Raw genomic sequence first — 16,158 nt, 5'->3', positions numbered from 1 at the left:
TCTGTAAAGAGAAAGATATTTCTTTTTTTTAGGCTTTTGTTTCACATTTTGAATTATCATAATTTCTTATGAAGGTAACTGGTTGCTAACTTCTCCAGCATCTGATAGAAACAGAGCAGGTAATCACTCGCCCAGTTTGCCACGTGATGTAGTGGTAGACACTACCAGTAAATCACCACGTGATTTAGTGGTAAAGACAGCATTGTAATTGAATCCCACAGGTCTTTCTACTTATGAAATGGTAGTTTACCTTTAAAAATATTTCTGTGTTAAAATTCCTGAAAATAGTATCTTTTTTAAAGTTTTAATTTCAATGGAAATATTTGTTGGTAGTTCAGAATACATACATAAATACTTACGTGTCTTTATGGAATGCTGAAACACACTTATATGGCATAAGATTAGCACTATCAAAGACTATTCTGTTTAAACTCCAGACTGTTTATTTTGGTTTTCCAGGAGTAAAATCCATCCCAGATGATACACCAGTGTGCAGAATACTTCTGCGGAAAGAAGTCTTACGTTTAGTAATCAATTTGAGTAGTTCAGTAGGAACAAAGGGCCATGAAACTGGACTCCTGACGTAAGTATAATACATTTCTGATCTTTTAGCAATGTTTAGTTGTATGTGTTCTCTAAGATCTCTGGGATAGTGATTAACCTTACTTCTGGCTTCTCAGAAAATTGTCAAGCAGATATGATTGAATGATTAAATATAACATAAAAGCTAAGCAAATAATTTTCCTTTTAATATTTTTTTGCTCTGTCTTTAGTTTCTTACTCTTTCTGTCTCTTTAAAATCAGTATTTCAACTATAGTGATATTTCATTACATACCCGGTATATCATATATCTTTAAAAAAGAAATTATAATTCTTTTTTGTTATTTGTGCCAAATAATATAATCTGATAAGCAGAATAACAAACTGAAACTAGCTTCTTGAGAAACACAAATCTGCTTTGAGCAAAAGTACAACTACTGGAATTAATTTATAGAAAAAAACCCCATGTTAAAATACAGGAATATAAATCCAGGGCCCAAATGTTATAATAAAACCTGTAGGTTTCTGGGCTCATGACATTGGAAACTGACATATAACTGCTAAAAAGAAAATAGAGAAATGCTCGTTTTAGTTTTTAAAAATGCTTACAGGTGATTAAGTTAACTTTTCTATTTTTTTTTATTAGTGCTGTACATGTGGGTGCCAATTCTTTGATATACTGTTTTCTTTCTACATCTATTATTTTAAGACTAGGTGATCTCAGTGATTCTGTACAAGTTTCAAACACATATTCTATTTCATCTCATTAGTAGAGATTTCTTCCAGTTTGGTACAACATAATGCTGTCTGTTCTGATTTTCTTGCTTCGTCAGAGACAGAATTTATAATGCCTATTACTGACAAGTTCTGCTTTGTTAATGATGGCTATCAAAATCTAATTGAACATTTTTTTTTTTTAAACAGGGTGGAAATCTGTTCAAGGCTTATGAATTTGGGGTTGTTTTCTCTTTTTCAGAATTAAAGAGAAGTATCCCCAAGCATTTGATGACATATGCCTGTACTCTGAGGTGTCCTACTTGTTAGCACATTGTACATTTCGACTTCCATCTCGAAGGTTCATTCAGGAGCTATTTCAAGATGTACAGTTCTTACAAGTAAGTGGAGAGTTCACATGCATTGAATGCACCAAAATGTGCCAGCTGGGTGCTGGTTTCATGTCCAGAATGCTTTCAGATATGTCTTAAAGGAAACCATTCTATGATGTCTTTCTAGTAAAATCTCTGATAACATTAATACTTTGTGCTTTTCTTTTAGATGCATGAAGAAGCAGAGGCTATTTTAGCAACACCAACAAAACAACCAGTAATTGATGCGTCAGCTGAATCCTGACCTCTGTGTTGTGCAGTTCATTGCATATAGACTTTCTGAAATCCTCAGACAACCTCTGGCTGACTGGATAAAAAAAAGCTTTGGAGCATTGTCTTCTAGACCGTTCCAGAAGCTACTGGTACCTGAAGACTGAACTGAAAACTTTTTCTTCCTCAACCAATTATTGCCCCAGTCTTTTGAGCCCTTTGGGGAGTTATTAAACATTACCATAGTTTTAATAATAGTAATTACCAGTATATGCAAGAGCCGAGCACTGAACACCTCCACAAGTTTTCATTTCATTTTCTACCATAAATTAAAAACAGGACAACATGCAGAGACATCTTTTTTTGATTGACTTCTGATTCTGTTCCAGAGAAGCAGAATTATGCCTTGCTTTTTAACCCCTGGATACCAGGAATCAGAGAAATGATGGTGTCCCATTGCCAGCAATGGGGAGCCGTGCTGTAATCGTGGACACCAGGGGATTGATGTTAGCCCTTCTCTCTTAGTTTTTGTACTGTTTATAACACTACTTGGGGGTTTGTAACTTCAGACAGAAAGAAAAGCCTCTGTGAATCTGAGGTTTCCTTTAAGTTAATTTAATGTTGCTATAGTTGTAAGTCATTTTATTATCATTCTCTCCCATTTCATTACATTTATGTACATGTATCTTACCTGAACCAGTTAAGGATTTTCACTACAGTTTGATTTTAAAAATAACAAATCATTTGAACTTAAAATGCTGAAATCAGATTGTTTTCCCTGAATGATATGCATGTGTTTGCAGTTTCTACACTCATGCTCATATAGTACAAATGTTGGTCTTACTCTTAACTAAAATCCTTTAAAAAGCATGATTTGTATCAGATAAATGAATATTGTATAAACTAAACTTGAAGACATTTAATCATTGCTGCTTTTGTGAGAATACATAATAGGAGTGTTTTCAAAGTTCCGTGGAAAGAGCCTTTTATAAAAATGAAGGTTTATTTGAATTTTCAATGGATGAGTGATCAAGCATCAGGTAGTACTAATTGTAGTGAAACGCCTTAAGTACCAAATTTTGGAGCAGCAGTACTTAAAATTTTATATTGGTATTTAAGACTTGTTGCAAAATTTAAATGATAGTGACTGTTAATGGCTGAAATAGTTGCCTCTGTCACGTTACTAGTGAGGTTTCCAAATTCATGAATGCAAGCTGAAAAAAAAAAAATCCCGGTCACTTTTATCATGGACCTAAAGATTCAGAAGCCTTTATACGAAGGTAATATAAATATATGCAAATGTGTATATACAGTAGCATGCCCACCTTTGTTAGAATGCCTGTAATAGAAGGGATTACCCTTTGATTTTGATATAGGTGAATAATTCAGCTGGACTGTACTAAGTAGAACGTATTTTTATCCATTCACTTTTACCATTTTTTATAATAGTCAGATTAATACTTCAGTGAAGATAAGTGAAACTTATCCTGATGCTTATAACTCTGTTCTTACTAGCTATGCTACTGGAGATTTCAGTAAGTAGTCCTGTGAAGAGTAAAACATGGTTCCTAGTGAAATGTAGAATTTATTTGTTCTTATTGGAAATTTCACGTTGCCACTGCTTTGCAGCTCTCACTTCACTGAGTTCTTATGTGCACTGCATACCATCACTTCCTGGTAAAGCAGATTGTAAGTTGCTGCTCACAGTCAAATTTGGTTCCTAAGATTATCTTTTCATGAGTTCCCGCTGAAAGAAGGAGCAAAAATAAACTGATTCAACGTTTCTATGGTCAGTGACACAAGTAATATATCTGTGTGTCAAGGCATGTTTGAAATGTTCTGAAAACATACAACACCAGTAACTATTGGACTTCTCTGATCATAAGAAATATATGCTTCTGTAAAACCAAAATGTCAATCACAGTAGACCAAATAGTGGTATAAACTCCAAAGGAAATCATGTAGTTTTCCCAAAAATGGGGCTAGCATATCTTATACAGTAGTTCCAAACACTACCTCAGTTAGGCTAGAGTATAAGAGATTTGTTTTAATAACTAGATGGGGTTACATCAAACAACTCCATATTATTTTTCTGCAGTTAAAGCAAAATAAACAAGTTTTGTCACCTGTATTAGAAACCAACCCACCTTTGTTCATTTGTTACCAGTTTAACCCATAGCACTTAACGTAGGAAGCGCCATAGGAAGGCTTCTAATTATAAAAAGGTAAGCAAAAGTGATGTCAATATACTTTTGAAAGAATCTCTATCCTGAAATGCTTATGTGTTCTGAAGTACTTGCTTGTGTGGGGATCCATGACAGAAACTTGATGTACAAATTAAGGCTGCAAATTCAGTTACAAAACGTGATGATTTTTTTTTTCTGAAAGCGTATGAGTGTCAGTAGATTTCAACAAGTATGCATCAAGGATGTAAACTCTGTACTGTACGTAACATACAACATTTCTAGAATTAATTTACGTATTTACATTAAGCTCACATGAATGTTTCATTTTAATTGGCAAATGAAGGGATACTGTTATTGAAGGAATTTGATATCGGCCTAGTTATAAACTGTGAATTTCTAATTCTGTAGAATTCTTTTTAAGATATCCCTTTCAAAGTTCTTATTTTGGGGTTTTATTTGCTTCATGATAAAACTTAAAAGAAAACAGTAGTAAATAAAAACTGTGCTTGTATTAACCTTAATAAAGAATCCCTCCACTTCCCCGGGAAAGTTTGCAAGGGAAGCTGACAGACCACCCGCTTGGCATTTTCCCAGTCCGAATGATTGGTGATACTGTCGAATAAATGGTAAAGCAGGTAGCATTCACTTACACTATATACAAATACAGTTTGGTTGCTGTAGCAAAGGGAGCTCCTGAATGATTGCACATGCTGACACAAAGTACTCAGCTCTGAGGCAAAAGCCCTTGTGTGAAGGAGAGGCTGGCTCTGAAACCGGTCGTGTTTGGTCTGCTGTGTTAGCTGGTGAATTTTCTTAGTCTGCTTTTACTGGTGGAAAGGGGCAGAGAGTTGAGGAAAGGGCTCACAGTTACTTCCCCAAGGGCCTGTTTCTCCCCACTGAGTGGGGAGGGGACAAGGCTGGGTGCTGCAGGTCCCCTCCTGGAGAGAGGGAGACCTATTCAGTGCCCTGAAGTTCAGAGGTGCTGAGTGCTCGCAGCTGTTGTGGACATCACTTGGAGCTGGAGATGGTCGGGCACTGAGGTGTTGGGCCCTTGGCATGTTGTATTTGAAACAGTCGCTTTTCTCATCTGACAGTTCTTATTTGACCTGACATGGGTTCCTTAAATGTGCTCTCATGGGGGTTTGTTGCTTTTTCCCCAAGACACAACAAAGTGCTAAAGTATTCAGTAGCATAGGGCACAGTGGCTTAGCACAGCGAGATAAGTTGCCCTTACAAGTATTTAGAAAGGCAGCGAGAACCTGCTTGTCTCTCTGTCATTTTATTTTGAAACCTTTGTAGTGGTCTTGAAGGAGAGTTCTAATTTGCAGTGAGAGACTGAAAAAAAACATACAGCACTGTTACTAGGTGCCTAAAGAGAAAGGTAATTTGAGAAATGGGCAGTAATCAAAGCCTAGTGAGAGATGACAGAGTTGTTGCTGCTTCTTAGAGTGCAGGATGCAAACTGTATTTGGCTTTTCAGATTGCAGGACGCTGGCATTACCTTGTAAGCAAACGTGAGCTCAAGTTGAGCATCGCAGTGGGACCATTCTTGCCGGGCTTCTGCGCGTGTCTGAGGTTTGAGCTCAGCTCCTCTGACTTGGAGCCTCACTGGAGCCAGCTGAAAGCAGGTCCCATAACTTTGTTACACTTCTATTATCATGTGCTTATTAAAGGTATATTAGGTGAGAGTAAAACCTGAGCACTGTAAAAGACTTTTGGGAACATGCTAGAAACCATGTTTGTATTTTGCTAGAGGTGACCCCCATCTCCTTGGTCATTTAACTCCTGATTCTGGTTCCCGGCATTGTTTTGTTTCCAACAGATTTGTGTGTTCAGTAAAGAATGTGGATTTTCTCTGGGCTATTTTTGTAACATAGACAGCAATGCCACAGCATGCAGAAATTGCACATTTTGCTTGAGTTGCTTTGTAAAATACACTATTCTATTTGAGAAATGTAATTTATGCCAAAAAGTGTAACATGCCATTTTGCCACTGAATAGGGTGTTTTAGCGCAAGATGCAGTGTCAAAGTGGGGAAAAGGCAGACATTTTGTAGATTTAATTGAAAAATTATTCCAATACTGGGCTGTCAGCATCCCTAAAACTGCATTACAAGAGATTATCTAAATTAATCATTCTGAGGAGGGAAGGGATCAAGAAAAATCTCAAGACTTATTCTCCCTGTCCCATGTGGTCTTTTTTTTATTTAGTAATACGCTGCTACATATTTGGAGGTTCTAGTGTTTGTAGGTCACTGAACAGACATTGAAATCTGATTTATATTGTATACCTGTAACATAGAAAGAAAAAGTATTTATATATTTTCCGTAAGAATATTGCATTGAGCTGTGTATAATTTAAACAGAAGCTTGTCCCAAATGGTATTGCCCACCCTGATGATTTTTTTTGTGTGTGGCAGGGGGGCTTTCTGGCTTTTTTTTTGTATAGTGTGTACAGTTCATGTCAATGGGCATTAAAAGCCTCCTGAAACGTAATCTTATCAAAGGGATGCATTGTTAATAAAATGTACTTAAACTTCTTGTAGTTGTTCTGGTCTCATATGTACCTCTCAGCACTAGAAATGGGTTGGAATTTTATTTATATTTGTAAGTTACTAATTAACTAGAACAACCTGAAGCTTTCCAAATAAACATTTTTTGTCAAAAATATATTTTACATGAATGCTTTGTAAGATGTCCTATAAAAATAGGAGCCTCTTTAATTGTTTGTACACCATTTTTATTTTAAAAATGTAGCATACTGATACTGAAGATTACTAATTCGCCATTATATGATTGTTTAAGTATTAGCATTTCAACAACAGCTGTGAAAGTTGAATTACAAACAAAAAGAAGTTTACAGTTTTGAACTCATTCAACCATTAATGCAAGACAGATGTCTTAAAGTAAAAAAGTTATAGATGCCTCCCCACCCATGCAAAAACACTTTTCTTATCTTTAGTTCTAGTGCCCGGACTGTGTCCTGTGAGTGGCACGAAGGCATCGTCCTCCCCGGAGCCCTCCTTTTGTTTTCGGCACAGGTGGTTTCATGCACCAGCACCTGCCAGGGCCAGCGAGCAGGAGGGTTTGCCAGTAGAGAGGAGCCACCTTCTCATCACCGTGCCTGGCAACCCGGTAAGGTGTGTCCTTGCTTCCAGGCGATGAAGTGCCACCTGAGCAAGATCTGCCCCAGAAGGGCTGAGCAGCTGCAGTGGGAACTGTCACCCTTCTGTCAGGAGGCACAACTGGCTGCGTCACCCCCCATCACGCCCTGGGCTGAATTCCGGCAGCCTGGCCCCCTGATGGTGCCTCTTCCACAGTAGCACTTTGCATTTCATTACAGCTGGCCTTTGGAGTCAGGAGCTGCAGCATGTTGGAATTTAAAGTCCTTTGTGGGACAGTCTGACTTCTTTTAACTGACTTCCGCATCAGAATTCTGTAGATGTGTAACTCTTGATCTAGGATACCTTTCAAACCTTTTTAAGTGAACAGGCCTTTTTCTGAAATGCACAGCTAGGAAGCTTTGTTTTGGTAATGACAAAACATCTCCCTTGAGTACATTGGCCTTTTTTCCAGCAGTAAAGCTTTTAAACTACACAAGTAGGTATGATGTGATGAAACACCTCGGAAAGGAAGCGTTCTAAGTCGTGAAGATACTGTGTTATCAAACTCAAATTCATTGTAACAGAAAGGAGAGTAATTCAAAGGGAGGAAAGGTTTTTCTGGGATGTCTCCATAGAACAGGAAGTGCAATTAGCTAAACATAAGTGTGTTGGGTTTGCGTGGCAGGGTTTTGGTGGCGGGGGGGCTACAGGGGTGGCTTCTGTGAGAAGCTGCTAGAAGCTCCCCCTGTGTCTGACAGAGCCAATGCCAGCCGGCTCTAAGACGGGCCCGCCGCTGGCCAAGGCCAAGCCAATCAGCACCTCTGTGATAACATATTTAAGAAGGAGAAAAACACTTAGAGAGAGCTTTTGCAGCCGGAGAGAGGAGTGAGAAGATGTAAGAAACTCTGCAGACACCAAGGTCAGTGCAGAAGGAGGGGGAGGAGGAGCTCCAGGCGCCGGAGCAGAGATCCCCCTGCAGCCCGTGGTGAAGGCCATGGTGAAGCAGGCTGTCCCCCTGCAGCCCATGGAGGAAGGATGAGGGGGTGTAGCGATTCCACCTGCAGCCCGTGGAGGACCCCACGCCGGAGCAGGTGGAGGCACCTGAAGGAGGCTGCGGCCCGTGGGAAGCCCATGCTGGAGCAAGTTCCAGGCCGGACCGGTGGACCCGTGAAGAGGGGAGCCCACGCCAGGGCAGGTTTGCTGGCAGGACTTGTGACCCCGTGGGGGACCCCACACTGGAGCAGTTTGCTCCTGAAGGTCTGCACCCCGTGAGAGGGACTCCATGCTGGAGCAGGGGAACGATGAGAGGAGTCTTCCCCCTGAGGATGAAGAAGCGGCAGAAACACCGTGAGATGAACTGACCGTAACCCCCACTCCCCGTCCCCCTGTGCCGCTGAGGGGGGGAAGGTTGAAGCTGGGAGTGAAGTTGAGCCTGGGAAGATGGGAGGGGTGGGGGGAAGTGTTTTAAGAGTTGATTTTATTTTCTCATTCCTCTACTCCGTTTTGTCTAGCAATAAATCAGATGAATTCCCTCTCTAAGTTGGGTCTGTTTTGCTCGTGACGATAATTAGTGAGTGATCTCTCCCTGTCCTTATCTCGACCTGCAAGCATTTCGTTATGCCTTTTCTCCCCTGTTTGGTGAATGAGGGGAGTGAGAGAGCGGCTCTGGTGGGCACCTGGCCCCCAGCCAGGGTCAACCCACCACAATAAGAAAGCCAAGTAACTGCATTCTACCAAATTTAGCTGCAGCTAAAAACTTCATTTTTCCCTTTTGAGAATTGCTTATTCTGTGTCTCAAGTAGAATTCTTTAATTTGTGAAAGATTCCAGACAGCAGCATAATTAGGCAAAACCAAAGGGTTCCTTTTAACCTCCTCAGTGCAATCTGATGAGGCTTTCATATACAATGCCAAATATTCTACATCATTACAGACGTGCAATTTCTTAAAATCAAAATTCATTGCTGCCTACTGGGATTCTGAGCATTACAATAAAAATGTTTACTTTTTTTTAAATATGTGCAAAAGTGTTGTAAGATCTAGCTGCTGTGCAACCTGAATAGGATGTTCCTCAGAAATGGGACTCGCACCCATACACCTGACTACCTGGGGGTTTGGGGCTGGCTATGTAAGCGCAGGGGTTAATGCCAACAGAATTCAAGTTTGCTGGCGCAAGTGGAAAGATGGTGCCATGGTAACAGCTGCTGGAAACACAGTTCCTTTCCACTTAACTCCCCACATTTCTTTGTTTAGTTAGGAGGATTTTGTTTATGATTTTGAAGGGTCATTCTTCCAGAGAAAGCAGAAGTGGGAGGAGCCCCAGATACCAGAAATGGGAGCAGCAGCTCAGTAACAGGGGCCTGTGCTATAAAAATCTGTTTTCTGTGCTCTTTCGCCCACCAAGTATAGTTAGAAGACAAGTGAAGTAAAAGCAGGAAGCTCATAGCATTTTTGTGCACAGGGTAGCACTCCTAGAGAAGTCACAGTTCCTTCCAATCTTTGAGATGTGAACGCAAGCACCCCTTCCATGTTGGCTCCTTACGTGGTTAGAGAGACAGAAAAAAGAACCCGCGTCCCTGATGTTACTGGGCTGAGGCAGACTCGGAAGCTGGGTGATGCTCCGTGTGCGGCTGTGCAATACAGGCTGGCTGGGGTGGCCAGGACAGAGAGAAAGTGCACACAGAATACTGCAAGTGAAACATGCTCCTTGAGCACAACCACCTACCTAAGTTAAACTTGCTTGTTTAACTTGCTCCTCTACTTTCTGAATAAAGTTTGAATCTCTGCAAAGTAGAGTAGTTCTTTGCATCAGGCTATGAGACTGCTGTGACCAAACCTTCTACATATAGACCACAGAACAGCCTGTAAATCTTACATAATGCCCATAACTTGTGATGAAACCATAGCACGTGTCATTCCTGTGCACAAGTCAGTATTTTTGAACCAGTCCTGAAGCAAGAGCTTTGCAATGTTAACAGAAGAAGGACAGTTGGGCTTGTGAAAGCCTTCATCAAAAGGCTAAGTTGTTCTGGTTTTAGACATTCCTATTTATATTGTGTAACCAAACATGGATTCAATGGAGGAGGGTACATCAAAGCCTTCTCCCTAGGCAGCGTACATCTGTTTGTGAAATATATCTCAGGCTGGTCTTTCTGCCAGCTGCTTCTCTGGGTGTTGAGGCAGCATCTTCATCATAAATATCAAAGTAGTAGTGTGGCTGGTACAGCACTGCTGTCAGTTCTGGCTTGGTTGCTTCTAGTGTCTCTGGTATTTGATAGGGATCAGCTTCAGCTGCAAGGTGAGAAGAATAAGCAAAATTTTCAAACCAAGTATGCATCTGAGGTGTAGGTCTAGGTGTCAAGTGTCTCTCTTCATTTTCATTAGGGTAAATCCAGGAAGAATTGTGACCATCGATCTTATCTTCTGTTGGCCTTGAAGACAACTGGCTCCATGGATGTAAATTCTGGGCTTCTGCTTTGTCCACTGCTAGCATGTCAGGAATGCAGTCAGTTGTTGTCAATACTTTCTCAGAACCGATCTCCAAGAGAATCATAAAAAAATTACTAATGACAGAAATCCAGAGTAAAGGAAAGGGAGCAATTACTTCAAGGACTTCTAATACTACCTTATTTTATTGTTTTTTTAGTTTGGATTTTTTCACATAAATGAATGGAATTTGAAGGAAAACACATGTACAGAATGTTAAGTGGAAGCTGTATTTTATGTGGAATTTATTAGAGTATTTATTTAGAGATTTCTTTTTTAAGTAAGTTCACTATGGCTACATTTGAAGAAGAAACCATGTCCCTCTACTTAAAAGACTTTGCCAGGTTTGTGATGTGTGCAGTTTTTAGTCTGAACCACAGGCAACTGGAAGGCAGCAGCCCGGCTGTTAGGTTGTGCAGGGTCCTCCCTCTGGTGCTTGTGTTCAGCCAACACCAGCAGCAAAAACTTCAGCAGCCCCAGGTGTGCCAGGGTAAAGACACGCTCCCAGTTTTGCAACCCACCCTCCCCCTCACCCCCGCCTTTGCACGCAGCATGGAAGAAGGAGCTGCCAGTTTGAAGGGCCTACAGAAAATGCTGGAAGCCTTTTGCCAATCCTTTCGTCCCAGCCAGAGCTGGCAGTGGATGGCAGAGTACCCTGTGTCCTCCCCACGGCCAGCAAGTGCATCCCTCTACTCTGCCCTGGTGAGGCCACATCTGGAATTCTGTGTCCAGCTCTGGGCTCCCCAGTTCAAGACAGACAGGGAACTACTAGAGAGAGTCCAGGGGAGGGCTACGAGGATGATGAGGGGACTGGAGCATCTCTCATATGAGGAAAGGCTGAGAGAGCTGGGGCTGTTTAGTCTGGAGAAGACTGAGAGGGGATCTGATCAACACAAATATCTAAAGGGTGGATGTCCAGAGGAAGGGGCCAGACTCTTTCCAGTGGTGCCCAGTGACAGGACAAGGGGCATCGGGCACAAACCGGAACACTGCCAAGTGCAGTATCATCTGGTCTGTTGTGTTCAGACAATGCTGGGTTTTGAACAGTAATACTGGAAGAATCACCCTCTGTATCAAAAGATTCCATTTATTTTCCAATTATGCTTTCACTTTTTGCAGTAACAGACTGCAGACTATAAACTGATCACTGCAGAGTCACATGAATATCAAAAGGAGAACTTTCCACTAAATGATGATATTAAATTACGTTAATTTCTGCACAATGAATGTCACTCATTTTTAAATGCAGTCAACACAATAAAAATATTTTTCTGCAACTTTACTGATCAAAGAATGGAAAAATTCACAGTACTAGATTTTCAGTGATCTTACCTTAAACTCTTTGAATGACAGCACTTTGCTCTTATTAGGACTAGGTATTACAGGACAGCACCACTCCTTCAGCCTGGAAATAAGAGAGCAAAACAAATGACATTTTTGTTCTCTCATCAAAGCATATTCTACCAGCAGAAGCCACACATAGATGTGTACAGAAAGAGCAGCAGATGATGAGTGTCTCAGAAATGCCGCAAGCCAAACACAACATCCACACAGTTGGACACCCAAAGGAAAAAAATTAATGAGGCCTTACAACAGGCTGGAAACAACAAGCTGCAGCTGTGGTTTGTGAATTACACTAGTTATGTTCTGTCTACAACAGAAAAATGTACTGTAACTTACCAATTCATCTTCCAACAGCATATAGCTGCTGCTAGTGATGGAACTATCACTAGCAGGACTAGAAGGTACAGCGTGTTTGCTGTGAAAGAAAAAAACTTTTAAAATTTGTTTTCAACTTCTCAGCTGTTAAAGTCAATACAGCCTGAGTTTCTGGGACACAGATAACATCAAGCCCACACAGGATACTTGCCACTAACTCAGCAGTAAAACTGTGGTCAATGGGTGCCAGATAGTTTGACTGGAAGTTCTGGGACAGAGCTGTAAGTCTTTGGGCCCTGATTTCCTTTACCAAAATTGAATTATTACTAGATTGCTTTTAATTTGTCCTCATGTTGGCATCTTAACTATAAGGGTAAATTTCCAAAAGTTAAGACAATAATAACCTCATTTAACTATTTGTTTTAGCTTTTTTTTGTCTCAGATCCCCAAAGACACATTTTTACTGTGAGACATTGACAGGATATCTGTACCTCCAGTATGGATGGACTATAACAAAAGACACACACTACACAAGCATTCACGCTCTCCTAGGATTTATGCTGACACAAGAATCTCAGTATTTCCTTCTGGTTGGAAGACACAGCCTTGGGCTACATTCTTCACAAACATCTGAGGCTATAATACAAAGGCAGAGGGGGAACACCAAGTTAGTGCTGGCTCTCTCTGTGCCCTGGGCCATGCCCTCTTGCCCTGTGCCAGCAAGGCTGAGTGTCCCTAACACACACTACAGCAGGGAATGGACACATGTTACATTCTCCTTTTATCTTTTCTGGGTTAATTAAGCCCCCGTTTTGATTGCCTGTGTGGCTGTACAAATGTCTATGCCTGCACAAGAGAAGGCTGGCTAACTGGAGCTGGAATAGGGGTATAAGAGGCAGAACTGCCTCTGTGACGGTACCATGAGGGTTTTGACACTGTTCCGCTAGTTAGCCTAAAACATGAAGTCTCCTGGCATGAGCCAATGCTTCACCCTTTCATACCCCTTCCCCTTCCCCTCCACTCCCAACAATTTTTTTCAAAATCAAGTATCCCTGATTTGGATCACAAGTTTCACAACCACAACTGCTGAGCAGCATTTTCAAGGAAATAGAACTACAGGCAAAGGATTTCCTGTTCTGCTTTGCAGCAAACTACAATGCTCCAGCCAACAACCCTTTCTTATTGACTTGTGAAGGAGTTAACTTGGCAATGGATTTAAAGACCGATGAGAGTAAGAATCAACAGTAGAAGTTAAAGTGTCCATACAGAAATTACCTGTTTGCACACAGGTCTGTAGTTTTTTTGTCCCATATTAGAAAACTAGTTAAATCCAAATGCAATTCTTCAATGCATTCCAGCAAACAGGACTCACTAGCCATTAAAATGTGCATATATTAAGCTATTTCTCAGAAAGACATGAGACTTAAATAAGGATCTAAAATTATTGTAATTTTAAAATAAAAACCATAGCTACTTAAAAATATCAAAATGGCATGTTGGTATGCACATTTCATTTCTCAGTTGGATCCTTTGTCTAGTGCACGTTACATCGACTTAAATATTTTCCCTTGAGAAAAGATGACTATTCTAGCCTTTTAAATCATCTGATCCTTCTGCTAGAAGACAAATTTTCCACAGCCAATACTCACAGTTAAACGGTGTATCTATGTATATAAAGTTAACAATGGGAGTCTCTCCTCCACCTGAATATGCTTTAACCGCAAGTTTGTATTTTGTGTTTGACAATAGGTGTTTCACAGTGTATCTCTTTTCTTCTGGGTTTTCAATCGTGTATTTACATAGCACTGAATTATCTAAAATTAAACAGATAAGACAGAATCACAGAACCATAAAAATCACAGAATGGTTTGGGTTGGAAGTGACCTCAAAGATCATCTAGTTCCAACCCCCCTGCCATGGGCAGGGACACCCTCCACCAGACCACATTGCCCAAAGCCCCATCCAGCCTGGCCTTGAACACTTCCAGGGAGGGGGCATCCACAGCTTCTCTGGGCAACCTGTGCCAGTGCCTCACCACCCTCACAGCAGAGAATTTCCTCCTAACATCTGATCTATATCCACCCTTTCAGTTTAAAACTATTACCCTTTGTCCTACCACTAGAGGGCCTGGTAAAAAGTCTCCATCTTTCTAAGTCTCCTTTAAGTATTGAAAGGCTGCAAGATGGTTGCCCAAAAATGTTACAAATCAGCTTAACTGAGACCACTAGACCACTGAAATAACAGCCCACGTGCAATCCAACTTCTTTGTAATTTGCACACTTTCTTCTGAGAAGGATGATGCATCCTGACTCATTGCCACTGGGCTGAGCTCACGTCCCTTCTAACTGGACTGACCATAGCATTGCCCATCCTCTGGCAGATCATGTTGTGACTTACCGTCAAAAGCTGCAACTGTTTATTTTACTGTCCTTTTACTAGAGCTTTTTAACAGAATGATTTGGGTTTTGCCATTTCCCTTTTCACCAGAATCTTGTAGCCCTTAAGCTTATGTCAAGTTCTTTGAGGATAATCAAAAGCAAGAAATCTCTGCCTGAAAAAAACTCTTTTGCCTCTCTATTTGCAACTTGAGACCCGAGGGAGAAAAGACTTAGCTTATTCCTCCTGTTCCAAGTCACACCCTTCATCCGCTAGCTCAGACAAACTGGGAAGTAGGAAATCTTCGATTTAAACATTTTCAAGTCTAACTGGGATTACTTGCAGAATTACAGTATTTGTATGGTTAGTTTAGTCCTGGCAGGAACTCCTACATAAGCCTCCTTCAGTTCAAGCTAACCTTTCCAGCCTGGTACTAGTTTAATCAGCAGAAGGATCTGATACAGGACATGACCCAACTAGAAGACGCAAGGAAAAAAAAAAAAAATACCCTTGAACATGTTGGAAACATCTGAAAATTATAGTGGAGCAAGGTCATCTGGAGTAGTTTTGAGTGTGGAGTAGGAAGATCAGACATAAAAGTTTAAACGTGGCTTTGTGCCACCCTACAGCTCAGTTCTGCTGAAGGAACTCCACTGCAGAGCACACCCACAAATACTTTCACTATGAAAGAATTTAAATGGAGAATTTACACAGTGCTCCAATCCTGAAGAAAATAAATTATATCCCATCTGTTTCTAAAATACCCCAAATCCTAGTAAAACTAACTTGCTTCCTATGACTCTCATCCAAGAAGACCACAAACAGATGTTTCTGAAATTCATCCAGAACTCAGATCACAAGAGGCAGAAACTTGACTCCTCCTACAGTTCTGCAAGAATCTTTTCTGGAGCTCACACTGGAGTTAAAAGGAGCTACAGACAACAGGACAGGGGCCATAAATCTGTAAAAAGCCAGGACCCACTTCCGCCCATTAGTGCCTCAAGTATTAGACAGGAATCAAAAGCAGCAGGTGTTGAAATCTATATATTGCCTAATGAGCCAATTTGCCTGCCTAATGAGAACTTTCTAAGAAGCTGCAGTATCAGCAACTGCCACAAAGTCTTTCACCTGTATCAACAACACAAATTCCTAAATCTCAGAGCTCACTTACCTGGAAGAACATGTTTTTTGGATCCTTGCAAATTGCAGTCCTCTTGTATAGGTGACACATAAACATGATATCCTCTTACAAAACCAGACTGTGACTCATTTATGCAGTAAGAATCCCAAGATAGTGTTACTGCATTGAAAGACAGTTCAACTTTTTCCACAGTAGGGTCAGGCAGAGGAGCTGGAAGAAAGGAAATTCAAGTTAAACTTGCCATTATTTTACAAGAATGTTTATCTTCTCACTTGAAAAGGTCTAAATTCCCATGTGGTGTTTCTGTTTATATCTTACTTGTATTTAAAAGCTGAGCAAAGCCAAAGCACTC

The 16,158-nt window shown here is 40.7% G+C and overlaps 2 protein-coding genes across 5 annotated transcripts in view; one reads left to right on the top strand and one right to left on the bottom strand.

Moving 5' to 3' along the window:
- Positions 1-2,193, top strand: part of RICTOR (RPTOR independent companion of MTOR complex 2) — a 91,143-nt gene extending 88,950 nt beyond the window's left edge. For all 3 annotated transcript variants that reach the window (XM_054808888.1, XM_054808889.1, XM_054808890.1), the window contains 3 exons: positions 460-583; positions 1,518-1,656; positions 1,817-2,193. In XM_054808888.1, coding sequence (XP_054664863.1) covers positions 460-583; positions 1,518-1,656; positions 1,817-1,891 — 338 coding nt within the window. In that variant the 3' untranslated portion in view covers positions 1,892-2,193. The remainder of the gene's footprint in view (positions 1-459; positions 584-1,517; positions 1,657-1,816) is intronic.
- Positions 2,194-6,765: 4,572 nt separating this feature from the next.
- The window catches only part of LOC129199093 (oncostatin-M-specific receptor subunit beta-like), a 41,193-nt gene continuing 31,800 nt past the window's right edge, over positions 6,766-16,158 (bottom strand). For both annotated transcript variants that reach the window (XM_054808892.1, XM_054808893.1), the window contains 5 exons: positions 15,837-16,016; positions 13,939-14,103; positions 12,311-12,389; positions 11,963-12,035; positions 6,766-10,682 (listed from right to left, as the gene is read on the bottom strand). In XM_054808892.1, the coding sequence (XP_054664867.1) occupies positions 10,236-10,682; positions 11,963-12,035; positions 12,311-12,389; positions 13,939-14,103; positions 15,837-16,016 (944 nt within the window). In that variant the 3' untranslated portion in view covers positions 6,766-10,235. The remainder of the gene's footprint in view (positions 10,683-11,962; positions 12,036-12,310; positions 12,390-13,938; positions 14,104-15,836; positions 16,017-16,158) is intronic.

Source organism: Grus americana, chromosome Z, assembly GCF_028858705.1.
Source record: "Grus americana isolate bGruAme1 chromosome Z, bGruAme1.mat, whole genome shotgun sequence".
Lineage (NCBI taxonomy): Eukaryota > Metazoa > Chordata > Aves > Gruiformes > Gruidae > Grus > Grus americana.
This window is presented reverse-complemented; position numbering and strand designations above follow the sequence as displayed.